General features: G+C 39.4%; 1 protein-coding gene across 10 annotated transcripts in view; it reads left to right on the top strand.

Moving 5' to 3' along the window:
* The window catches only part of shroom2a (shroom family member 2a), a 43,028-nt gene that overhangs the window by 5,091 nt on the left and 11,497 nt on the right, over positions 1-26,440 (top strand). The window contains exons 1-6 of one of the 10 annotated variants that reach the window (XM_035957189.2): positions 822-1,084; positions 9,492-9,640; positions 22,070-22,171; positions 22,543-22,560; positions 23,215-23,337; positions 23,766-26,202. In XM_035957189.2, coding sequence (XP_035813082.2) covers positions 1,082-1,084; positions 9,492-9,640; positions 22,070-22,171; positions 22,543-22,560; positions 23,215-23,337; positions 23,766-26,202 — 2,832 coding nt within the window. In that variant the 5' untranslated portion in view covers positions 822-1,081. Of the gene's footprint in view, positions 1-821; positions 1,085-9,491; positions 9,641-18,457; positions 19,132-22,069; positions 22,172-22,542; positions 22,561-23,214; positions 23,338-23,765; positions 26,203-26,440 lie in introns of those variants that run through there. The other 9 variants (XM_035957187.2, XM_035957185.2, XM_035957188.2 and 6 more) reach the window with 9 other exon arrangements.

Below are 26,440 nucleotides of genomic sequence, written 5' to 3'. Positions count from 1 at the left end.
TCATATTAATAATATGCAATTATTTTGGCAGATATTTTTTCATTTGTTTTCCAGTGGGAAACATAAAAAAATGTGTTTGTTGTTAGTGTTAAATTTTTATTTTATTATTTTTTTGCTGTAGCCTGTACCAAACAAACATAGCCCCTTAAGGGTGGATAATATGATTTGTAGGCCAGGACAGGTTTGTAGCGCCACAATGCCTCATTTATAATTATTTGTTAGGACACATTTTACATTTATCCAAAAAATTGCAGCTCTTTTAATTTGAATATTGCAGGCACACAGCTTTGTGATTTCAGCAATATTTTGATTCATTGTTCAGCCCTGATATAGACTGTTTAATGCCAGCATTTCTACATTTAGCTACTCTACCGAGATAGTCTTAACTGTGTCCTTTCAAATGTGATCGGTCAGTCAAAGCATGTTCCCAAACCATTAGACACGTTTGATGGAATCTGTTATGAAGTAGATTATATCTCCAAAACCTACACATTACACAGCACATGCAATATAGCTCATAATTCTTCTATACCATGTATTTTGTTAAGTAGGTGTTTTGACCCATGCAGTGCCCATGAGAAGGAGATTACCTAATCGCAGAGCAACCCAGTCAGCTCTGAAATCACACTGTAACCTCACTCCTCTGTTGACTGTGTAATGATTTACTACAAAAGACCTTGCTAGTTAATTTGGTACGTTAAAATACCAGCACCAGCTGCGTCCCTGCTTGATTTTTTTTGTTTGTCATTTCTGTATTGACCAAAAAGGGGTCCAAAGTTCTTCACAGATGGGCAAAACTCCACCGTTGGGGCTCAGAGCGGTACAGTTTTACCCATTGTCACCTCATTACCGTCGGTTTTGCAAGCATGTGATTGAAATGACTAGAATTTGGACCATTTTAAGTCTTTAAGCTCTAAGATTGAATGGCAAGGTCACATTGCTGAACTGTGAGGGGTGAACCATTGCCCAGCTTTGCAGTTCTTTGGTTTGACATTGACAGCATTTTAATTGTTAATGTTTTGTCACTGAATACCAACATCTGCACTCCGAGGACCAACTAAAGTGGAGCTACTTGCATCAGATGGTGAGATGTTAACGCTTCAAAAGCTTTTGGCAACTTTTTACTCCCAACCTTTCTTCTCTATAATTACATTCCTTTGAAATAATATTGAATGTTTTTTCCAGAGTCTTCCTTGCTTGCATTTATAGAATAGTTTCAGTAATCTCATGAAGTAGTTTAGTCATGGACTAGACTCAACACGTGTTTGTCAAGCTGTCTTTTGAAATGCCGCAGAGTTTAGTTTGCTGTCACTTAGTCTGCGGTGTGTGTTATTAGATCTCACCTGGACTTTTGCTTTCTCATACTTCAGTGCCGGGTTAAATTTCAGTTCGGAGGGTAGCTTGTGGTACCAGGAGCAGGGGAGGAATGTTGGAGCTTTGTTTGATTTTCTAGATGTAGTGAATTATCCGTGACAGCCTGAAGCCCGTTGGAATGGCATGATGGGATAAATTAAGTCAGGGCTGTGGGCTTTTGGAGCACCTATCAGATTATAGCTACTGATTTATAAAGGTGTGTTCTTGAATTATTTGTGTTAACCAGATAAAGATGCAAGTAAACCTACAATTCCTCTTACAGTATTTCTACAGGTTTCTGTCTGCTTGATAGAAAAAAAGGGTTTAAGGCCTCTTATGTCCACCATTTGTCTGTCTGATGACATAAATATGTGGACATACTGCAGACACAGTGGTACCCACAGTGTAGGCTTTGTGCATTTTGCTCTTTATCTGCCCTTTTTTTTAAAAATACAGGTATTGTAAACTGTTTTTACACCTTTATGTGTACTATGTAGTATTTTTCGAGTGCTGTTTTCGCATCTCTATCCTGCACTGACCATAATGCTGGAGCTAGAATCTGTTGATAGTAGTTGTTAGATTATATATTTTGCAATAAAGCTCTGTCTTTATGCTCTTCTTCTGAGAAGTATTATGAGATATAAAAGTCCGGCTACTAAATATAGTTTCTCCATCTTACTGTTTAAGACCAGTTGAGACAGATGACCGCCTTACTGTTTTTACAGCAACACATCTCTTTAAAATCATCTGCTTGGAATGGATTTCAAATGTGTCCATGTTTTTCTTGTAAAATTTCAGAATAGTATCCAGTGAGCACAGTTTGGTCTTGGCAAGAATGTCTGTATTTTATGTATTAACCGGAGAAACATGCACTGTCCATTTGTCTGCCTAAATCAATAATGTTCTTGGCTCTTTTCTCACTTCTATGCATTCTCTCTGGTCGTTTCAATGAAAGATAATAAAAAGGGCCCACAGTTTGATGACAGGTTTAGATTATTGGCTAAAAAATATCCTGGATCTAATTAAAATTCTAGACATTCCTCTCATAGCTTAGGTTATGCTCAAGGTCTTCATGGACTTAAAGTCCTTAGTCTCAATAAACTTAAATAATCCTGTTTTACACAAGACAGCTGGGTATGCAGCGCATACATGTGTTTCCTCTGCCAGGATCAAATTTTATATGGAAGAAAATATTATTTGCTCTTAAAGAAGCTGTGCCAAACTCACTCCAAAAATATCTGTGTTCTTACACACTGTGATAAATCACCTGCAGGTAAACAGGTTGTACCAATTATTAAATTCTTTGTGTGACAGAATTGTGGGCAAGATTTGACTGCCCCGGGATTGCTCAACCTTCAGAACAAAGATGATTCATTGAGAATAGGAAAAAGTTTTGTGTGTGGTAAGAGGCATCAAACAGATAGTTTTCTGTTTGTGGAAGTTGGGATTTTGGAGGTTTGAATATGGAATACTGGAAGGATTATTGATTGGCCAGAGAAGAAGGAACAGAGCAGTGTGTGCTCTTTGATGGCGCTGTTCGGCCTTACATAAGCACAACATTCAGAACCTGTCCAAAGAAAGAATGAGCACAAATTTGATTAAGGGTTCAGTTCCAGCATTTGGTACTTGACAGTTTTTGTGGCTTGGTTGCATTGACACACATTAATCAGCATCAAAAATGTATTGAGGATTCAATACCCAGTCAATCGTGTGATAACATGGATAGAAAAGGTCACTGATTAGTTTTTGTATGTCCTACCTGCTTTAAAGCTGCCAAAGGCAACACTTTCCTATGATCAAGTGACTGTGTTTTCAAAAAGGAGACCTTTGAATAGTTGAGCCCTCAGCTGTGGTTTAGATTTTCTCAGTTCATTGCTTTGGTCTTATGCATCTTTACAGTTACTGACCCTGTGAAATACCTGCTGACTGTTGATGTGAATTGATTAACTGATGCCGATTCTCTCAAAACATAATTTTATTGGCCTAGCTATAAGCCAGCAGTTAACTGGTCTATCTCTAGTTCAGATTAACTTTCCCTACAGTCAACGTTGTGTCGTTTAGGGTGTAAGTAGCACCTGATTCCAATTAAAAAGCTGTAAAAGGCCACGTTTAATTGACTGTCCTGCAGGAAAACAAAGTAAGTGACAAGTTGGTGAACATCATGGAGCATTTAACAGTTAATTGGCAAGATACTTACTTTAGGAGTCGAGGAGTTTTTAATATTTTTGTGTATCTTGGACACCCGAGTCACAAAATTAAAATCTATGTGAAGGAAATTCAGAGATTTGTTTCTAAACACGTTATACATGTCAGAAAATAACTGCTGAAAACATTGAAAAACAGTAGAACGGTCTAGTTCTACTGTTTTTCGTCATTTTCGCATTCAGGATTTTTTGGGCGGGCCAGCAGTTCATGCCAATGACACATTTGAACCATACTTAGCATGACCCCTCCCTCTAACACTATAACCGAAAGTGCATTGCTGTCAGTCGTTCTCTTGCAATATACACCTACTACAGCCAATGGTTTGCTAGCTAGCTATATCTTTATCCAGAAAATTCATCTTCCCTGGATGTCAGAATTTACGAAACAGCTTGGTTTCCTTATATTTCTTGAGAAATTTGGAAGTTGTTAATAGAAAGAAAAAGTTGTAAAGAGGCACACTGAGGGAGCACTAGTAATCACCACTAACATCCACCGTTGTAGTACCATTTTATACAAAGTAATATACAAACTTTCCTCAGAGACAGCTGGGTCTCACAGAAAACCTGTGAATGAGGCTCAAGCAACTATCTTCCTCTATCATCATTCCATCTTGCTGATATCTTTTGCCATTGTGCCCAAAACTTGTGTGCTAAGTTTTTTATGGTTGGTAACTTAGCCCACAGCTGCAAGGGAGAAAAAAATTCTTTACATTTTACTTTGCGTTTCATAATACATTTTTTAGTGATATAACAAACTTAAACAGTCTTTATATGGTCTTTGTCCTCTGTTTTGAGGATTGACATTCTCTGAAGTCTTCCTTTTGTGGGTTATCTTTTGTACTTCTTAAACTGTCATGACAAAGATGTCTAGTGATTTAGTCCTGCTTTTTGTGAAGTGATGGCAACTCCGTAGATGCCATAGTCATGTCAATAATTGTTTCACAGATGTTCAGGTTAGCATAGAAAATGCTTGTTGTGTCCAAATGTAATGAGAGCTTTGCAAAAATTACAGATGTTTATAACTTCTTCCTGTCTCCAGCTACAGAGACAGATGTTATTGACCTCAAGAAATGGAAGTTGAGAAAAGGTCAGCTTTGTTTAAGTTTGTTTATGTGGTTTCTGGTGCCGTGTCAAACTACAATGAACATTGTCAATGATGTGTGAAGGCAATGCCTAAAACCATACATAAAGTCTGGGTTCAGTGCCCTGTCAGCTCGCTGCACAGGACATCTGTCAGCAGAAAAGACACATTCCTTGCCCTCTTCACCACCACATCCTTCCCTTCATGACCCACAGAGGGACATAAGGCTATTTTTGAGGATACACAGGAATCCAGGATGGCTGCATGTGAACTGATTGTAGCCTGGAGGAAGATGGTAAACAAAGGAAGTGGTATGGCTCATGCTGATGGGGCTTCTACGGTGTGAATCTCCTGCCTTGGTGTTGTATGAACGTTAGCTTTATTTGCACTTTTGGGTTTTTTAAGCTGCTCCTTAATGTATTTACATTCTTTAAACATTTTCTTCTTGTTGAGCCATGTTTTCCATTAGGTTGTGTTGAATTAAAGGAAAGACTCTTACATTTCTTTTGTACGTACCGTATATGGAGCAGCTTATAGAAAATAGTTGCCTGAGTGACTTTTTTGGGCTCATAAAAATGTGCAGAAAGACTTGTTTGCACTAATGATAGTAGCTCATATTGTCTTTCCTCTTTTCCTGCATGAGTTTGCTTCCTCTCATTCTTTCAGTGTAGGCTTTACATTCCTGTCTTCACTACCTACTGTACATGCTCACAACTTCATGCAAAAAAGCTTACTTAAGCCACCCAAAAAATACGAGCGCAGCAGCATCATCTGCCCCCAAACACTGGAAAATACTACCTAAAGTGAAAAGCTTTTAAATAAAAAACACATAAAACTCCACTTTTTTTCTTTTTCCAAGCCTTTTGAGCCACTAGAACCCCACCTAACTACACTTTATTACTTTCCCTCAGTGCTGCAAAACTGCTGGTGATATTTTTATTGTTCTTTTATAGTTCAGAAACTATGACAAGAAGAATTCGATGGGCCACACTGTTGCACTGCGCGACATTTTCATACTTAAAATGAGCATGGGCTCTGTAGTTTATTTTCTGAGTCCTGCATAAATTGTCATGCACTTGTTCTATAATTACTAACTAGTATTTTTGAACAGATAAACATTTGCAATAAAATTCTAATCTTTGTGTCAACATTTAGAACAACACAAACTCCATCAACGAACATTTGAAACACGCTTTTTTAAGTTATGTTTTAAATATGTTTAGTTATGAGAAAATATTTCAACATCTGTCATTATAGTAGTAGCTTTTAAATTAATATGTTTTATCAGGAATTGTTTTTTAATAAACTGAAAAAAATGCTGAATATTGGGTCTGATCATCACTATACCCCTTCTCATTTTGTTTGTCTACAGTAGAAACCTGTGTGTTTTGAGCGACAGATAAAAGAAGGAAGTGGTCATAGTATAAGTTTAGTGGTTTTAGTGGCTATACTGTGCATAATGGGTCAACCATTTTTCTGCATGACCGATTATCAGATCTGATGTTTAGCATTTTTCACTTTATCGTTATTGTTATTTTCTTTACTGATTCTTGATTACTTTATAATGCACTGCTTTGGCTCTGATGCAGCCTTGTCTTTCTACTATTCTATTGTCTCAAGCAATGTCCCGGCCACAGCACTATCTGACTGGTTACACAGTTTTGTGTTTGGAGAATTTTTACCCCTGGATTTCAATTTAATAACTGGTATTGGTTTCTGCCCTAACAAATCCATTTCCGTCTGCTCATATCATACATAACCTGCAACCACTAAGCTATCCCTGTTGAAGATAAGCAGTTAGGCTCAAATTACTCGCACTAGTTATTCTTTCAATTTCTTAGTTAAAAGTATTCAAACTACTTTGTCCATTGAGAATAGTTCTCCAGTTGCAGTCAAACTGGGTTGTTTTGTTTCCATTTTAAACATTGTAACTCACAGTAAATGTATCAGGCTCTCAACAAAATACACTACCATATCGGGAACAGCTCAGGAATCTTGCCAGCCAGCATAAAACTCCTCAGTCCACCCTGCCTTAACCCTGCATTATAGAAAAATGAAAGAGGCCACAGAATGATTAGTGTTATCTGAGGCTCTGGTTTTCTGTGCTGAGGATAAAGGCCATATAAGACGTAATGGTCTGTAAACCTACACATACTTGTGCAGTTGAGTCATACAGTCCCCCTTCTCACAGGTTGAGTGGAGAGCTGATAATCAGCTGCAGAGCTTGGCTTTCGTGTGTTAATGTGCCAAGTGCCAAGCAAGTTCTCGCTGTTTTTCTTTGCACACTGAGCCGTGCTGTCTTGCACCTCTCATATCTGACTTTGTGCGTCAGTGTGAGGACAGCACTGACCTTAACCACGCTATTTCTCCCACTGAAGAACCTCCTGCTGTAGCTGTGGTTCTGTCAGTTTAATATCTTCTGTCTGGAGTCGACCCTCGTGTCAGTGTGAGTTCTCCGGAGATACAGCAACACTAGCAGTTGCTGAGTTCACAGCACTGTTCGCTATACATCCCTTTGTGTTATTCCAGGTGTCTGCCCTCAAACCAACACAATGCAGTTTGTTTTTACACCATGCCACTGGCTTGTACAGCAGCTTTTTGAAGTATTTTACAGCCTTTGATTCTTGTCTTTAGAAGCTGGCCTACCTGCTGTTAATTTTGGTAAACAGTGTGGTGTGTCTGTTGTCCCTGTTACACTATAAAATCAACTTAGAATGTGCTTCATCAGGAGAGCAGTAGCTTTATGGTACATTTTTTATACATAACCATTAAGCAGTTATCCTTGTAGCTATGTTGTGCTAGGTTTGATTACTCAGCTGCCAGAAAACTTTGATAATAGTGAGACAGAGTTCATATGTATTCTTATATTTCACAATATTCCAGATTTATCACAAAATTGAGAGTGAAGTTGATGATGAGCATTAGTTATAAAACTGCAACTGCAACTCTTTGATTAATAGTTTTGTAATCGATTCTAAACAATGTGTTCATTTAATTTGTGTTATTTTGATCAGTTATTCATTCAGTTAGTTGTTTAAGTAAAGTTTCAACTTGTCAAAAAACAAGTATCATTGCAGATCTGTATGTGTTTGGTCATGTTGTTGTCAGCATTGCTTATTGTTTAGGGAATAACTCACCTAAAATGAAGACATTGATTTTGTAATAATTATCAGTGTTGTTATTCTTTTCCATCATCACAATAGCTGAGTAATTGCAAGGTTTCTAAAATGCTGTTCTAGACAGCAGTAATTTGCTGTTAGACTGGGAGGAAATCAGCAGCACTTTGCGATAGCTTTAATGACAGCAAAATGCTGGATATCTGGTGTTTCAGAAATAACTGTCAGCACTCAAAGTTTGCTTTCGGGTTTTCATTTGTAAAAAGACATTAAAAAAATGTTGGTTGGTCACTTGGCTTGATTACCAACGATGACGGTTAAGTTTAATTTACACCTTAAAAAATCTGAAATACTAACACAATAAGGAGACAGGCAAAAAAGACATCATCATACAGCAAATTACAGCAAGATTACAGTTCAGTTCTGACAGGTTTGCTAATGTCATTGTTGTGGACTTCATTTTTGGGTTTTTTTGAAAACTTTATCTAGGCACTGAAAAAACTGTTAAAGTAATTGCTCTAACATTTGTTAGTTGCAGGCATGTTTCTTTTACACAACATAGGCTCTACTATGTAAGAAGAATCAACAGCACAAAAAGTCTCTTAATTTATCGCTAGTGTAAACGTATTGGAAGGCAGTTAGTAGCTCCAAGCTGAGGTTGTATGAGGGTACTTAATCTCTTTCACAACATAGTGGTGGGAGCCTCTTGGGAATGATAAGTCTTTTGGCTCCCACTGTTAAATTGTACACCGATCAGCCACAACATTAGGAACACTGACAGGTGAAGTGAATAACACTGATCATCTTGTTACAATACAATGTTCTGCTGGGAAACCTTGGGTCCTGGCATTCATGCGAAGGTTACTTTGACAAGTACCACCCACCTAAACATTGTTCCAGACCAAACATATAGCATTCCCAGACAGCAGTGGCCCCCTTTAGTTGGACTGTTCGACTAGGCACACTGCAAGAAATTTTCTGAAACAATTAGAACAACATAGCAAAGTTCCAAAGGCATTGACCGGTCCTCCATACTCCCTCGCTACCAATCCGATCCATTGGGACGCGTCAAAAGGAGCCCAATCTATGGAGGCACCACCCTGAAAGCCACAGGAACCAAAGGATTTACTGCCAACATTCTAGTGCCAGACACCACAGCATGCCCCTTTGAGTCCCCTGTCCATGTCCCGACAGGTCAGAGCTGTTTTGGTGGCACGAGGAGGACCTTCACAATATTAGGCATGTGGTTTTAATGCTATGGCTGATTGGTTTATGTTGTCTACAGAAATAGGTGGGAGCCATTCTTAAAAATACAAATAAATTGCACCATCTTTGCCATATTACAGATATGAGGGTGCAAACATACATCACCCTCCGGTGTTGCAAACAGAATGGTAGCACTGGTGTTTTTTAAGTCAGGTGCTTGCCTGCAATTGGGAGCAACTGAAAGTTCAGTGTCTTGCCCAAGGACATGGACCGCCACCCTTGTGATTAGTGGAGAATCCACTCTGTCGCCTGAGTCATTTTGGTATTATTGAAACAATCTCTGTGTGGGAAGCGCTATGAAAAACAATGAGACTGGAATATGTGCAGTATAGACATATAGCTTGAGATTCCTAAAGTGTTGTGTATCATGGCTTCTCATTGCCAGAAGTTGGCATGCTGAAATATTTAAGTATGTCTCTTAGTAAAACAACTGTATTTCTCAGTTTTCCATCTGCTGTGTTTATGTTCCAGGTGGAGGAGGGCAGCAAGGCAGCAGCTGTGAGTCTCCAGGTGGGAGACGAGCTCGTCAACATCAACGAGATTCCCCTGAGTGGCTACAGACAGGAGGCAATCTGCCTCGTGAAAGGCTCCCACAAGACCCTCAGTCTGGTGGTGAAAAGGTAGGTAACCAATCTCCAGTTCCCTCCCGTGCCCCCTCCTCATGCATCTGCTGCCGTCACTACCCCATTTAGCCTAATAGGTCACCATGGTAACAGCTCCAACAAACCAAGGTGACAGAGGAGTGGCGACGGAGGATCCTGGCCCTGGCAGCTGTGTGTCTGTAAGCCAGTCTGCACTTTCTGGGATTTCTAAGTTGTCACTATCGTGCTCTTGGTAGCTGGCCGGTCCTGTTTTGCCAGGTTGTATCAGTTTGTCATGACGAATGAGGAAGAGAGCTTGTGGATGACATAATTTTCTGTTAAACAGAAAATTAGGCAGGTGTGACAAGGATAAGGGGGGGTTATTATGCAAACTTCATTTTATGATACTGAGAATTTGTTTTGTTTTATTTTATTTACCAGTGCAGCACACCTCCTCATCAGCTGATCTAGTGTCCTCAGTGAAAAAATTTTCTAGTATCCATTGGTTTTCTCTATAGCAGCACTTACACCATACTCTCTACCATTTCTACTTGCCCAGAGAACAGATTGTTGATGATCAGTGAGCCCACGATACATAGTTGCATTCTCTGTGTTTGCTAAAATCCAGTCCGTGTGCCTTCTTGACTCTGTCGTATTGTTTAGTATTCATATCTTGTTTAACTGGTGAATCATTTGTCAACTGAGTCCGGGACGCCTTCTTACAAATGGCCTTGTTATATTGTGAAACACTAGTCTCATTGTCTCTCTTTGCCGTCTGCATTTCTTTCTGTATTGTATCATATCATAACGTAATCCCTAAACAAATCCTACCGTACAAGGAAGTTCACTCACCATTTATCTCTCCACAAGGACGAGGCTGTGAGTCTCACTCACTGTGTTTTACTCTCAATAGACATGTTTATTCTAGGATCTGGAAACAAGGATGTTTTAGTGTCTCTAACAATCTGTCTTCATTTGATGACCTATGCTATTCTTAGCATTATGCATGAGTAAATATATACTCAAAAAAGTCATTGGCATATATACAAAACCAAAATCCTTTGAAAACATATTTTTTCAATTAAATTCATACTCTCAGCAATGGTTTCCCACACAGCACAGAGTTGTAAGAGTAGTAGTTACTTAATATGACAGGGTCCTTTATTTACATCTGTCACTGCTTTTCCCAGAAGGGTGACGATATGACCTGCTAGATTTGGGTCATGTGACCAGTAAATTAGTATTAAGGCCTTATCTACAGTTACCTGATGGGAGCCTAGTTATTTACCATTCAGGTCTGCATTAATATTACAGTAGTACATCATATGTAATCGAGAGAGAAGAAAGATATCTGCCAGTCATTTAGTTGTAATTGTTATCTCATATTTGGATTCATTAGGTTAATAGGCTCTGTTGTTTTTTCATTTGTATGAGGAAACTGTAATCCTTAACCTACATTATAATTACAGGGATAAGTTATTGGATTTGGTGAACATCAAAAAGCTAATATCTCAAAAGAAAGACTAATAGCATTCATTAAGGACCAGGAAAACATTTTTTTTTTTTACTACTTTTGATAATACTCACAAGGGATTGCATAGGGACATACATTTTTCCCAAATTGTTTGTAGTATAAGCAATTACGCTACTTGTTTGTAGAAGAAAATTTAGTACATTTTTAAGGCCTTCAGCAGTTTCAGAGAGTTGCACAACCTGTAACTAAAACTGTCCATTCACACCATCCCGCTTGTTTGCAGTGGGCGAGACTGGGTTGTAAAATGTGATGTCATATGCTTCTGTGCACCAATCAGAGTTCAGTGTAACCTGAATCACAAATTGTTCACAATTGTGTGACTATTTCTTTATTTTTCCAAGCCATTGTCAGTCAAATCTGATCAAAACACACCCACAAGTTTGAGATAAAGAAGATTACCTGAGTGGATAAGCTCTAAATAATACCTTTATTACTATATTAATACTTAAACACAAAAGAGGTTTTAATCTGATAGAGTTATATTTAACTACAAACGATCAAGAGCTGCACGGAGTTACAAAGTTCTAGCTAGAGCTAAAAGACTACACCTTGACTTTCCTCAAGTGCATTTTTACAGAAAGGTGAAGAAATTCATACATCACGTGTCAACCACATTCTTTGCAAATGTAAACAAAGATTTAGCCAACGGATGCACACCTCAGGCAGGGTAAACTAACTGCCCCAAGTCGAGGGCAATCAGACACACATATATGTCTAATTCTCTCATGGATATTAAGAGAGACATTGGACAAATAAAAATGGACTGACCTGCAATATTTCAAAAGATTTCTAAATGTCCTGACTAATTACTTGTTAGCTACTAGACAGCATTGTCTCTGTTAATACATGATCTGTATTTTTCCCAAACAGGGGCAGAATGGGGAGTAAATTCTGGATAGATTAAGCTACTGAAGAGCTGGAGGCATGAGTAAAGGATCTGGGTATTGTCATTTTAGCATGCTGTTGCTTCTAAATGGAGAAAGACATTTCCTTACAAGGACAAGTCTTATTGTTCATATTACATTTTACACAGACTTTCAATCCCACGGGACTCATAGTTCCTTCTGCTCGTCTGTGTTGAAGAATTTTCTTTGTTCTGACTGTCTCAAATAGCATCTCCAGTCATTCATTTTCCAAGGCCACAATAACAAGTCTGTGTCTGATTTAGAATACAGCAAAGTGATAGTGGCTCATTACTGAACCTCAAAGCTTCAATTCCAGCCCCTTTTCTTCTACTTTTCATCCAACTGCAGCCTGTGTGTTGTGTCGAAAACTGGTGTTGGGATTTGGAAATGTTTTATAGTGTAGCTTTCCACATCACTGCTTGTACCCACATGGAGCCCTGATGTTTGCTTAAAGCTCTGTGCCTGTGCATGTGAGGTGTCAGTTGTGAAACACCTTCCTTTTCATCTCTGGGATAACTTTGGATTTTTGAATGGAGATCAGAAAGCTGTCAGAACCTGCTCCTGTCTACAGGTGTGGTCTCTGTACAGGCAGCAGAAGGGAGGAGCTTGATTTAGCGAGTCATGCACTTTGCATGTCGTGACTAATGTGAAATAGTTGGAGTAATGTCATCTAGGAGAGTCGAAGGGGAGAGGCTTGTCACAAATGACATAGAGAACAGATAGGTGTGGTTATGTGTGGGAAAAGCATCTTTGCACATGCCTCAACAAAACCACTGTACACTCTGTGCTGCAACTTCAGTATTCTAAATTAAGAATTTTACAGAAACTGCATTGTGGATTTTACTTTGTTTAACTGGTGCATGCGTCAAAACCTAAATTAGCGAGTGAGATATAGCTAAATTACACACACAGTGCACAATTTGTTTAAAACCTGCAAACACTAATTACTGCATACAGTCAAACACTATAATTGTCCCACATCAACCCACACAATGCAAATTTCAATTTCACTTTAGTTTATATAGTATATGGATTAGGGATGTAGTCAGTAATCACAAAATCTTGGTCCACTGAGCTCTTACTCTTCAGGCACTCAGTTGGTTGTTCATGTACTATGCCTGATAGCAATATAAGCTTGAATAAATAATAAGAAACAAAAAGTAGTATTTGTAGCATATTAAATCATTTCAACCTGGTTATTTATCCTTAAATGATAACAACAGACTCTGATGAGACCAGTGTGCACCAGCCCAGATGCATATGATTTGTTGAAAGTTGAACTATATCAACTTGTGATCCCAGCACACGAACTATTGAGGAATATAACTCAGACAAATTAGCTTGCTGTTTTTAGATGATGTGCCATATTGGTTGTTGAGCATTGATATGCAAACTTTGGAAAGTTTACACTCAACTTTTTGGCCATCTTCTTTGGCATAGTGTCAGTCTGTTTGGAGGTGACTCCAAGTAAACAAAAAATATGAAAGAATCAGCAGTTCCCATTAGGCTAGGCCACTTTAAAATTGTGTGTTGTGAAGGTATTCACAAGTAGTTTATTCTTTATGCTGTCAAAAATAATGGATTAATCCAGGAAGGCTGTTGTTGTAGCCCTTTCCTCCTTATGAAGGTAATTCTGCCGATTATTTGTCCAATGACAAGTTGTCATGATGACAGCACATCGACCAACCAGTCGACCTGGACACTTCAGTCCTAGTATTAATTCCTCATGTCTTTGAGCAACTGTATAAGTGTAACTTTAATGAGAGAAAGCAAATAAGCAGTTTCACAGCTGGATCTCACATAAACAAACAATTTGTAGCACTAACTAAACCCCACATTGCCTTGTAAGGTGGTATATTACAGTGATGATCACCAGAGTTGACCTGTTTTTCCATAATGTGTTCACATTGCTTTGTCTGCTTTAGCAGCTTGTGGCAGTTATGACTACATTCCCCACAAGGACCCCTGCAGTCTGGACGGCCTTGCTTTGCTCTCCCTAAAGGCATTTGCTGTACGTGCAACTAACTGCGGAGTGAATCATTAAACTGTACAACATGAGGCTTGAAGTTTGTTGTGGCATTTGGTTTCCCCCTTCTGGCTTTGTTACAGAAGTACCACAATCATAAACCAGCCTCATTATTTTTTACTTGACCAGAAATCTTCTCTTGAGGCAAAATGCCACTTCTGTGTTTCTTCCTGATAGTTGCTGCAGTATCAAAAAAAGCAGCGTTCAATAGAATCGTACACGTGCATGGCTGTTTCAGATGAGTGAGGGCTGCACGCCGTTTTGGTGCACAATCCAATTATACCTGGAAAAGCTTATGGGCCTAAGTTACAGTGTAAGCATTCAGCAGGGGTTGCAGTGTGGTGGCTTACATTTACTGGGCTTTGTTTTTCTAAATAAGCCAATGTAGTATGTTTGGAATGCTGTGCAGTGAATTCTTGTTGTAAGTAGATTTCTTAAAATTGTTTGGGTCTCAAGTGTGGAAATCATAGTTTAGAGAGTTCAGTGTTTCCTGGGCTTAACTGCACCCCTCTGTTTTTTTTCTTTTTTGGTTTGTTCCATTGCCAAGCTGTGTTGGTACAACTCATTGAAGTAGATTTTTCTTGTTTTACAGGCTGTTTTTTCTTTAACCATACAGTCTAATAAAAAACATATATTGACTTTGAACTGGATTTTCTTAATAAAAAAAAAAAAAAAAATGTTCGTTTTTGGTGAACATAAGTTATGCATGTTTTTCAAGGCTGACTGTGACTGTTTTGAAAAATGTTTTATTTATGGATTTATTATGTTTGTGTCTATTATTTTTTGTCTGGTTTATCCTATAATCAGCAGCTTGTTGGTCATTGTAACATGTTCAGCATCTTTTGCAGTGTTTGTCTCACGTATGCATTATTAGAAACATTCTGTCATTACATACTACCTATTAGGAGTGTTTACGGGGAACATCGCCCTCGGGGAACTTCAGTCAGAGGAGGTCAAGGCTGACATTACATAAACATTTAATAGCTGCTCATACCTTAAAACTGTTTTGACAGTTTTGTACATGTTTGCTTGCACTATTATATCATATCTGACACTTTTATAGGTTGTTTGTGGTTGGATATTCTTTACTGTCCACGCTATGTCATTATTATTATATACAATATACAACAGAAGTTCACCTCTGTGCAATATTACTTAAATACCAAAGGATTTAAAAGTTTGACCATTCTGCAGAGAAACTTTTTAGCTTCTCTTTTCTGAAGGGGTTGTGCTGCTCCACCTTTCTGTTTAAAACACTCCAAAGGTGTTCTATTAGATTCAGGACTTCCTTGGCCAGGCCATAGTTTTCACACATTCCTTCTTTTTTGTGAATCTTGTGTGATTTCGGCAGTCTGATTTGGATCATTATCGTGCTAGAATAATTCTCTTCTGCCAAGTATCTGCAGAATGGGAGTCACCTTGTCAGACAGTATTTTGGTATATCCACAGGCATTCATAGTACCAGCTATGAATGTCATCACACCAACACCTCTTGCACTCAAATCAGCCCCATATCATCATACTCCCACCTCCGTGCTTCACTGCCAGAACTATGTAATCACTGTGGTAGTCCTGGCCAGGTTTACATCATACATGCTGGAACTTATGTGAGATGAATACATTTATTTTGGTCTCATCTGACCAAAGAATGTCCCCCAATATTCATCAGGCTTCTTTTCATGTTCTTTAGCAATGTTAAATCTGTTAGGTTTGTGCCAAAGACAATGTAAGCTTTTTCTCTTGCATGGCATTCATGGAGGTTAGTATGTTATTACCTCGATTGTTATAGAGGTACTTTATGCAACGTCCTTCACACTGAATTGTCAAAGAAACTGATTTCCATTGATTACCCCTGAATAGATTATGCAAGTAGTGCACTGTCTTTGGCATTATTTTAGAAGAATGCCACAGCCGCTCTGGTTAGTGATATTATGAATTATCCTATATCACCTGATTACGACTGCGACTGTGTTTCCACTTATTTTTAGTTGGACATAGGCCCATATCATTTTCTGTCTGACAATCATATTTTTCCCGTGTCAGTTCTTTTCCATATGGAGCCATGATGCAGACATGCAGATAGACACATCCCATAGATCCAAAGCTGAAAAAGTTCTGGTTATTTTCTACCCATGTTCATACAATTAACCAGTGATCACAGATGTTCTAACTTGTGTGTCAGTCATTACAGGTATATTTACTTAAGTTGTATTGTTTCTATTTTGAGACCTGGATTTTCAACACAGACTGTCTAAATTATTTGTTTGTGATTGTTGATCAGAGAAACAGAATTACTGCAGTTTCTGAGAGATTATATCATTTGGAATTATTTGACATTTCAGTGATGTTACACTGAGGTGTATTCAGTTCTGTTGTATACTGTAGTTAATCCTCACATAATTTTTTTGTTGTTGCTTATCTTATGATCTGGTATGTTTCTCTCCTCAGATGTGAGGCCTGACTGCATGTTTTAAGTATTTTGTTGTTGGTAAATGTATCTATAGCTGACCCCAGTACAACCTGAAATGTAATACATGGACAACGTTTAAGACACAGGACAGGGAGGACTCACTGTGATGCTGTTCAGACCCTCAGACAAAAGGTTTCCAGGTGTTTCTGGGCTGTGGGTCAGTGCAGGCAGCTGGTGACTTGACAGCTGGTATGCCACTCAGCCCAGGAATGTGCTGGTCATTACATGCTGCTCACGGTTCACCTCTCTCACCCGAAGCATGACTGGTTTGATTGTAGGGTTTGCTGAAGAAGGCCTTTGTGAGCCCCTTCAGGGACCCAAATGGAATCCAACAGCTCACCTGCAAAGTGCAGGTTGGCTGCTTACAGCCTCAGCATTTTCTGCCCGGTAATACTGTAGGTGATGCTGCATTTTGTTTTGTGTCATTGCCCTGCTTTGCTAAGTGAACATGACCTGACTGATAATCACCAGCTATTCCTCAGTTTTAATTGCCACCATTTTTACTCTCAATTGAGGTTTGATATTTGGGTTTAATGGTGATAAAAACACAAAGACAAAGACACTGGAGCAAGATGGTAAAATAAACAGAGTGACAGTTATTTCTAATAGGGTGGGGAAGTAACTGTTTCACGCACATTTCAGCTATGTTGAGCAAAATTAGATAACACTTGAACAGCTGGTCTGAGACAAATTTAGCCGGATTTTATACAAGAATAACACCCTCCATCTTTTCAATATGGATAATTTGTGTCTTGTTACATTATTTATTTGTTTTGATTATAGCAATATCATGTATCATTAATATATTACATTAGATGCATTTGTTAAACCTGTGAAAAACATAATCCAGTTGCTCTACCTCACAATGAAAACCTTGTTTGGCTTGTATGCTTGAGTGCTTCTCGCACAATAGAATAGATAACTTCATTTTACTGCCTTCCTATCAGCTTTAGGTTGCAACCTGTTTTCACTAAGCTTCTTTCCTGCACCAGATCTCTTGTTGGTTTGCCAGAGAATGTTTTTAGCAAGAAAAAAACACTTGTTTGTCACTCACAAGTGCAGGAATGTTTCCTCCCTTGCAAAAAATAGACATATCACTTTAAGTTAGTGCCATTTCCCTAATTATAGCAACTTAGTTTTACATGAAAAAGTTTTCCAGACAGCTTTTCTTTTCATTGTACTTTGGCATAATGTACAAAGTTAAGAGCCTGCAAATCAAATGAGACATTGGACCTTTTCCTTCGAATGGTACAGCAGCTGGCACTCTTGCATTGTTAATTATTCGCTATATAGAACCAAGTGTGAACAAAAGTTGCTATACTGGCAGTATGTCGGCGTATTTCAACTGTGAAAGTTGGCAAGAAGATGAACACTAGGAAATCCAAGGCCCCTGACATCGTACTTTGATGGCAAGAAGAGCAATTTATATAGCAAGTGTAAAAGAAAACCATAGACTTTGTAGACATTACTGTATGAAATATTCCATATAATATTCCATATAGCAGAGCTGCAACAATAATTCAATTACTTGTCAACTATCAAATGTCCATCACTTATTTTTTTGAAATCAATTCATCAGTTTGAGTAACTATTTTAAGAAAAAAGTAAAAATTCTGTTATTTCAGCATCATAAATGAATGTGAATATTTTTGTTTTTTTTCCTCTTCTGTGATGGTAAACTAAATATCTTTGAATTTTGAACAAAACAAGACATTTGAGGACATTCTGACAGGCTTTGGGAAACACTAATTAACTTTTTGTAACCTTTTTTTGACATTTTATAGACCAAGCAACTAATCAGTTAAACAAGAAAATGACTAACAGCTTAATCAACAATAAAAAAAATTGCTTTAGTTGCTGTCTTACCAAATAGATAGTTAGCAACAGCGAATCACAAAGAAATTCTAAAGCAACAAGTCAATAGTTTTTGCTACTTGGTTGTGTTTGCCATGTGTTGCTGACTTCCTTTTTTGGGCAGCTGCAATGCTCGTTACCCGAGGCTTTCAGGAAATGGGGTGCCCTTGCACCCTAGAGATCAACCTGTTGCCATAGTAATGGTAGAAATGCATGTCTGCCTCACAACAGGGGAGATGGGAAGAGAAGAGTCCGGCATTTCATCCCATCATTAGCATATTAGCCCCTTAGAGCCAATGAGATGACGCAAGGTATGGGAATACTCCAAGGGGACTGGCTGTGACAATAGCCCTCCTCCCTCGCTGTAAACTCTTCCACCCCCTCCCAGGGGGAAAAAAAACCCCAGTAATCCTGAAGAAAATCTCCTGTGTTCAAACTAATTCTGTCCAGAGAACTTTAGTAATGGCCATTTTGTGTTGAATATTTTGTTGTCGGCTGGCATGTGTTTTGAGGTAGGGGATCAGTGATAGAGTCGTGTGATGATGCTCAGATCTCAGTGGCCTGCATGTCTCTTTATTTTGGCCTGTCTTTAAAGTGTCTATGGAATGTGGCGCCTGACCAGCACACGGGTGCAACTGGTCTTACTTTGTTGCCCAATCCGAGTCTAATACTGTTGGAGTATCTTTGGGATACGGCATTTCTTCTTTGTGTCTGTTCTGAAATCCTTCGTCCAGATGTTTGGTGAGTCCTAACTATGTTTTAACCCTTTTTATAATTTAAACCTTAGACTTCTTTGTTTGACTATCATACTTGCTGATTATTTGTCTTGTTAAGTATCAGACAGTTATTGGGCAACATATTGGGGCCGTCTTTGTTATTTTTTTTTTTGACCCTAATACTCTGTTGTTGTTGTCTTATCAGTCAGTATGAGGTCACCCATCATTTAGGTTAAACCATGATCAGCAAGACTTAACATTTCAAAACCAAATGCAAATTAATCTTTGAGGGAAGAGGATTGTAGGTAAAACAAAATCATTTGTCAGTATTCTCCTAAACTATCATTAATTAACTGACCATTAGTTTGTCCACAACTTTTATGAGTTTTGTTTACTGTCGTCTTTATGTGTTGGCCGTTTCTTTTTGAATGTGGACTGGTTGGTACTGGACATTTGAAGTGAAATCAGGCTCTAAACTGATCACTCAGAAAACAGTCTCTCCCCCTGCCCCCATTCCAGCCAACTGATTCACTTTCCTAGCATATCTGTGCTGGCCCAGCTGTAGCCCTGACGATAGGCCTAATAAAACCAGCTTCATTTGCATACCAATAGCAGGCGCCATGTGTGGCTAGTTTCTAGTGCCCCAGAAACACGGACTGCGAGGAGACGAGGAAGACCACGCTCCATGTTGGCTTTTCTTTGTCCTCTAAATAGGCCTTAACTCTAATCCACAATTAATTTTGTGGAATTGTCCCACATTATTGAGCTTAACCAAATCTCTGTCTGAATCTGAAAATTCTCAATCTTTAAAAGGAGCACAGGTTGCAAAATATATTAGCTTATGTTTTTCATTTTACCCAGGAGTTCATTTTCATGTCTCCATCTAAAGGAAAATGTTGTTTGGACCTCTTGTCATTAGATCATTGAAGGCCTTTAGATAAAGTGACTACAGGGGTAGGACCTACTGACCTCATGGCTTTGTAGGGCAAGTCTTGAGTTCACTGAGAATAAAAGCAAGGAAAGCTTTGTCTAAAATTCTTCACCATTGTGACACCAGTATTTCACAATTCTCTTTCAGTAGAAGTAGTTACCAGGGTCTGAACTATAGCTGCAGTGAAATGATAAACTACTTTTAGTAGACAGGGGCTATAAATAATACAGTGTTTCTAAAGTTTTATTTAATTGTAAGACTTAGATTACATATTCCTAATAGTAGAAGTTGGAGCCTGGTGTGTAAAAATGTTACCAAAAGTCCTATAAGCCCCTTTAAGAGATGCACTGCTTTAGATGGCATCTGACTGTCAGCTTCATGTCTCTGTATACACTCTGCTGACTTTTTCGTAGAACTCGTCACAGCAATCAAATCAAGTCAGACCTAATAATGTTTCTGTATCATATTTACCACAGCACAAGTCTGAACTGTATGTTCTTACATTACCCTGTGTGTAAGCAACGTACTTCAGTTTGTGAAGTCATTTAGAGAAGGCTTATTCCATATTTGAGCAGCAGTATTGGTCCAAAAACCTCACAATTAGCAAAAGATACAGTTCGAGTGTTAAAATCACAAAATACCTTTCTTATTCACTTTGTTGTACAATTTTGCATCTATTACAACCTGAAATGTCCATAAAAATACAACTTTCCTGCATCAAAGAGAGTGAATGAAAGGTTAGATCAACAAGTAATGAATAGGAATGCTTTACAAAGGTTTTGACAAAACTTTAAGAGAATCTGAAGTTGGTTTTTTTTGTTTGTTTTGCTTTCAGCTGTTGGTGAGAGTTTTTCTTTTGACTTTATTAAACACTTACATTGTTCAACAGTAGCAAGATCCACGAGTTTCTCCAAAGCCAGAGCCCTGTGCATTTAGGCACAACAAAACAGCAGTAACTGTATTAATTACTCAAACCTGTAATTTATCCCCTGACATGGAGACACAATCAATCAGAATCTAACAGCAGGTCACATTGTGAACTTTACTTCACCCCTGACAGGTGAGCTGTGACACAGAAACAATGTTTATAAGTTTCAGTTAAATTGTTTGTTACATAGCAGTGGTCCTCAGCTTGAGTCCTGTGCTCCATCAAAGCTGTCAGGGTATTTTTGCATTTCTGTTAGTAAAATAGTAGTTATGTTATCATAACATGTAAACAGATTTGTCAGTGTGGAGGAATCTGAAATAAACTAGGCTAGTATTAGATATTTGGACAGTTGGGTACAGTTTCTATAGTTTTGATTTACTCATTTGTTTATGAGTGCATTATTATACATTATGCAACTTGATGTACTGTCCATACAAGCAGAAAATCTCTCCCCACAACACTGAGTCACCAGCATCACTGCAGGTGTAAGTATTACTGAAGTCACGTGTGCCTGTCAAACTATGTCAGTCTCCAGAAAGGCTGTCTGAGAGGCAGACGACAGCTTGCATTGAGGGGTGAGGAGGCTGATCTGATTGTGTAAGAGATCCTCTATTCTCTTAAGCCCCCCCTGCCCCATGCTGGGCTTGTGTTCCCTCAGGGACCATATGGCAGAGTCTGAGCACAGCCAGCTCACCTCAACTATGTCCTGTTAAGATAATGAGCCTAATGAGAGATGAGTGAAACTGTATAATTTTGCTGATGTGTTCCGTGTACTGTACATCATATATGAGCTCATTTGTCCCAGTATGTTAACATTTGAACACATGCTCTCTTGTAACCAGGAGAGGGCGCTATAACACCATATTTCAGCAGCCATTTACAGTGTTGTAGAATTTAGTATTACTCTACTGTCCTGTCAATTAGAAGACTGTGATAATTCATTTAGATCACAGGAAATTTAGGAAATCTTTATCCTGATGAGTTTCTGAGATCTCCCCTCTCTGCAGTGTGCAGAAACTTTGAACAATCTAAATGTCAGCTGGTATTTGTCCTTTCCATTGTCAGCGAGCTCTTAGTGTGTGTGTGTTCCTCCCCGTTACCTAGGAATATGAAAATGGTGGATATTGTAGCTCAGAAAATGCCCTCAGAGAATGACGTGCATGTGGCAAGAAGCTTTCTAACGAAGATTTTGCGAAGTTCCATGAGGTACGGTTCTATGGCGTCATTGTAATTAGTAGCACATATTACTTCCTCATCTCCTCTTCTTCTTTCCTGCCTGACCTGTGCCCATAATCATATAAATCATTTGTGTAGTGATAATATAATCCTCATTCCTCTCATAGCAGCTCTCCTTTTCCTGTGGTTTAATACCTGCCCCCATTGGCATGCCTTTTTTTATTGTCTTGTGGTTCACGTCATTAGATGAATGATGTTCCCATCCCATTTGTACAGCATGCAAACCATTGTCTGCCAGTAATGTGTAGACATATTTTCTGTCTCTGTTGAAATAAATTTGTGTTTGATTACGGTTTGTTATTTTCTGCTTATGTGTTATGTTTGTTTGACATGCATCTCAGAAAGAACCACTTTAAAGGGTATGTTGCTTATGCATAACTGACAACTGTACAAAGTTTGTGCTCAGCTAAAAACTCTCCAAAACAGTTTCCATCTGTGAATGTTGGAGAGAAGCAAAAATGTTGCAAATCTCTTCCTCCATACGGATGCAGCTAAAGATGTACAGGGCGTATAAGTGCAACGCTAATATATCATGCAACACAGGAACTATATCACTGCACTCAGAGGCAGACCATCAGAAAATAACTCAGCTCTGACCACCGTCTTCACCTTTTCCTAGCAGAGTTTGCATTTGCTCACAAACATCCAGATCCTTGTTGGGCGTATGGGAGTGCATACAACATTTTTAGAGAATAAAAAAGAGAAATAAAAACAGAAATCTGACTGCAATGTGATTTGAAAAAGAAATCTATGCACGTTTTTTTTTTATAAATACAAAGGAAGAGGCAACACAAACACAGGGTAAGCCATCAGAGTAAATACATTTGAAGTTCTCGATCAAAAAAAAAACACATCAAAGCTTAAAGAAAACAAAACTTTTTTTTTAACTTGTTGAGCTGCATTTTACATTTAGCAGTAACTTCCAGTTGCACAGATTCATATGGGGAGGCACATACTGTTTTCCATAAGGGTTTGGCCTCTAATCCTCCGTGTGTTTTTTGCCCTCTCTGCAGGCGGAATGAACCCATAAGCAGGCCTCACTCCTGGCACTCTACCAAGTTCAATGAAAGCCAATCAGAGACTGCCAAAACGCAGTCTCCACCCACGGCAGTCTGGCACACTAGATATGATGCAAGGTAACTCTGGAATCTTGAAGTTTGCCTCTTGAGTCTGAATGTTAGATATCAAGCACTTTTGATTACCAATATATGATGATATAGTTTAGGTTTTGTGTCTTGTAAGCTCTAAATAATAAGGAGAATGTAGTCCTACTTTACATTAGCAATCCTATACCTCTTTATAAATATGGATTTGTGAATTCTAAATACAAGGACATGATGTTTAAAGGTGTATTAATTTACTATTTTAAACTGTCTTTGCTCATGCTGATGTATTCTCTGGAGCCCTAAAAACTAATTAAATAAATGTAAGTAAATGTGACTAAATGAACATACCAAAAAGTGGTAGTTAAAATTGAATTACATAATTCATAACCTGATAGTATTAGAAGAAAAACAGAGTGTTGTTTGCCTTTTTTCACTTTGTAATTTCCTGTGACCTCTAGCTCATCCTCCACTGATCTTTCCAGCGGCTGGGAGCAGACAAACCTGCGCAGAGTGTCCGACCAGTTCAGCTCACTTGGCAGCATGGACAGTCTAGAACATGTGTCACACCCTTACCCTGCCGGTCAGCTGTCACCTGCCAAGTCAAACAACAGTATGGAGCACCTAGGAGGAGGGAAACGAGACTCAGCCTACAGCTCTTTCTCTACCAGCTCTGGCACACCAGACTACACCCTCTCTAAGAGCAATGCTGCCTCAACAGAGAACATGCTCTATAAAGTTGGTCAGTGGGATGCAGGAGGAAAACACAACAATGGCAGAAACAGCCAGAGTCTGACTGCTGAGGGACTCAGACAGGATGACAGGCTCACATATTTTCAGATGCCAGGAGTTAGCTCAGGCTGTGATGGTCCACAGACCGAGGATCCAGCTGGCTCCCGTCATTCCACTTCAAGTCGCACCAACTTTGGTCCTGTTTGGAACGTCCCTGAAAAAAAGAAGACAGCTTCACCCTCTCCTCCCCCTCCACCTCCTCCTGCTCGCAGTGATAGTTTTGCTGCAACGAAGGTACACGAGAGGGGGCTTGTTATAGCTCACCCAGAAGGAGCAGATTCACACAAGGCTTCCTCTGAAAATCGCCGCAGTCACAACATTTCCCCGAAAAATGACAGTGACAATTTTTACAATTCGTCCGATAAATCCAACCAGAGTCAGTTCATCTCCAACAAACAGTATTCCCTGTCTAGCAGTGATGTTCGGCAAGGCCCACATGTTAACCAGCTCTACCATCAAAGACACCACAGTGACAAAAGCACTTTTTATCCTCAACCCTGGGTTACATCCGCACCAAAGCCACAGAACGTAGGCGGTTACTATTGTAGCTTGCAGGAACTGCCTACTAACGGTTCTACTCAACACTCTGGCCAGAACCAGAGGAGGAATTTAAGCACCTCCCTGTCCTCCACAGCCACTGACCAAAACACTGAGAGCAGTGGGTCTAGCCGATACTACTGTTTCACTACATGTCAACCCACACAGCCTAACCCCCTGTCTTTGTCAGGAATACCAGAGGACAGGAGGAGTGTGACAGGTGTAGATCCGACACAGACTGGGAATGAGCGGAACTCTCTCAGCCCACAAACAGTCACTAGAGTCAAGTATCATCTGCCCCAACAACAGCAGCACTCCTCACACAGTAAAGACAATAATGGATACGGCAAACACCAAGTTACCACTGTACTAGAAACCTCTGTACTTAAACTTAACCCTGATGATAGGGGAGGCCAGAGAGGACACAACACGCAAAATGCAGAAGCTCAGTACATGAGTTGTCCTTCAGGCAGACAGTCTGATCAACGAAGGTCTCTTCCCCTGCAGCACAGAGAATTGCCCCAAGACATCAGACATCACAGCCAAGTGAGCAACAAGATCTGCCCCCAGGCAACACCGATGCTTCACTCACTTTCCATGGATGCCGCAGGCCAAGGTGAGAAAACAAGAGGCACAAACACAGAGGAGTCCCTTGAGAGTAAGCAGGTAAAACGCAGCGAACGATTTGCCACCACACTGAGAAATGAAATCCAGATGAGAAGAGCAAAGCTGCAAAAGAGTATGAGTGCAGCTACTCTCCCTGGTGCCGAGTGTGAGGCTGAAGAAGATCAGGATGTCTGGAAGTCAACCGAAAGGACCACACCAACCTCTGCAGATGGCTCCTTCTCCAACACCTACAAAGATAATCTAAAGGAAGCACAAGCAAGGGTGCTCAAGGCGACTTCTTTCAGGAGGAGGGACCTGGAGCCGGTCCTACTGGAGCACTCTACAGGTGAGGCCTTACCTAGCTACCCATCTTCAGCTCGTAAAGACCCTCTGACAACTGTTACAGAGTCAGTAACAAGTAATTCAGGACTTTCCAGTGGTCAGGTAACTCGCATTGGTGGTCGGAAGCGTTTTCCTGCAGAAAAAAAGGTGAAGTGTTTCTCTGAACCAGATAAAATCCATGAAGTTGGGATGAAAGAAAATCTAACTCTCAGTGAAAATGCCAGCTCCTCACTAGACCAAGAGAAGCTCCTAAAAGAAAATGGGAATTTAGGATTCATTAATCACATGCCCCCTCATAGCCATAACAAGAACCAAGACCGAGATCTTTCCTCCACCATTGCAACAGAGGACACAATGAAAGGAACCAAGGTCAGACCTGAGGAGGCCCAAGGAGCCCCTTACTTTGCTCACAAGCAGTCCGTCCAAGACCAGCAAAGACTGGGCACCTTCGCTGAGTATGAGGCAAGGTGGAATATACAGAAGAAACCTCCAGAAAAAAGAGCCTCCGGAAGGTATCGATCAGCTGATAACATACTAGATCCAGGACCAGAGGAGAGAGACAAAACTACCTGTTTCCATGAGAGGTCCCGATCATCTCCTTCAGCAGAGATGTATGGACAGGTGAGACACGGATTCACAGTATTTGTAATCTCAAAATTTCATTGAAATTATCAAACAAATGACGGACTATTTGTTTATAACCTGGTTTTAGTCACTTAAAGAGCCGTCTGATGAAAGCTTGTACTGGTGACAATTTCAAAAACATTGATTTAGACTTGCATGATTTCATATATAAAAGACCTATTGAAACAATCCTGTAAACTTCCCAAACGCATCTGGCTGAATAACTCCAGTATTA

The sequence above is a fragment of the Amphiprion ocellaris genome, chromosome 2, assembly GCF_022539595.1.
Source record: "Amphiprion ocellaris isolate individual 3 ecotype Okinawa chromosome 2, ASM2253959v1, whole genome shotgun sequence".
Lineage (NCBI taxonomy): Eukaryota > Metazoa > Chordata > Actinopteri > Pomacentridae > Amphiprion > Amphiprion ocellaris.
Note: the sequence above shows the minus strand (reverse complement) of the source record. Positions and strands in the feature narration are given on the sequence as shown.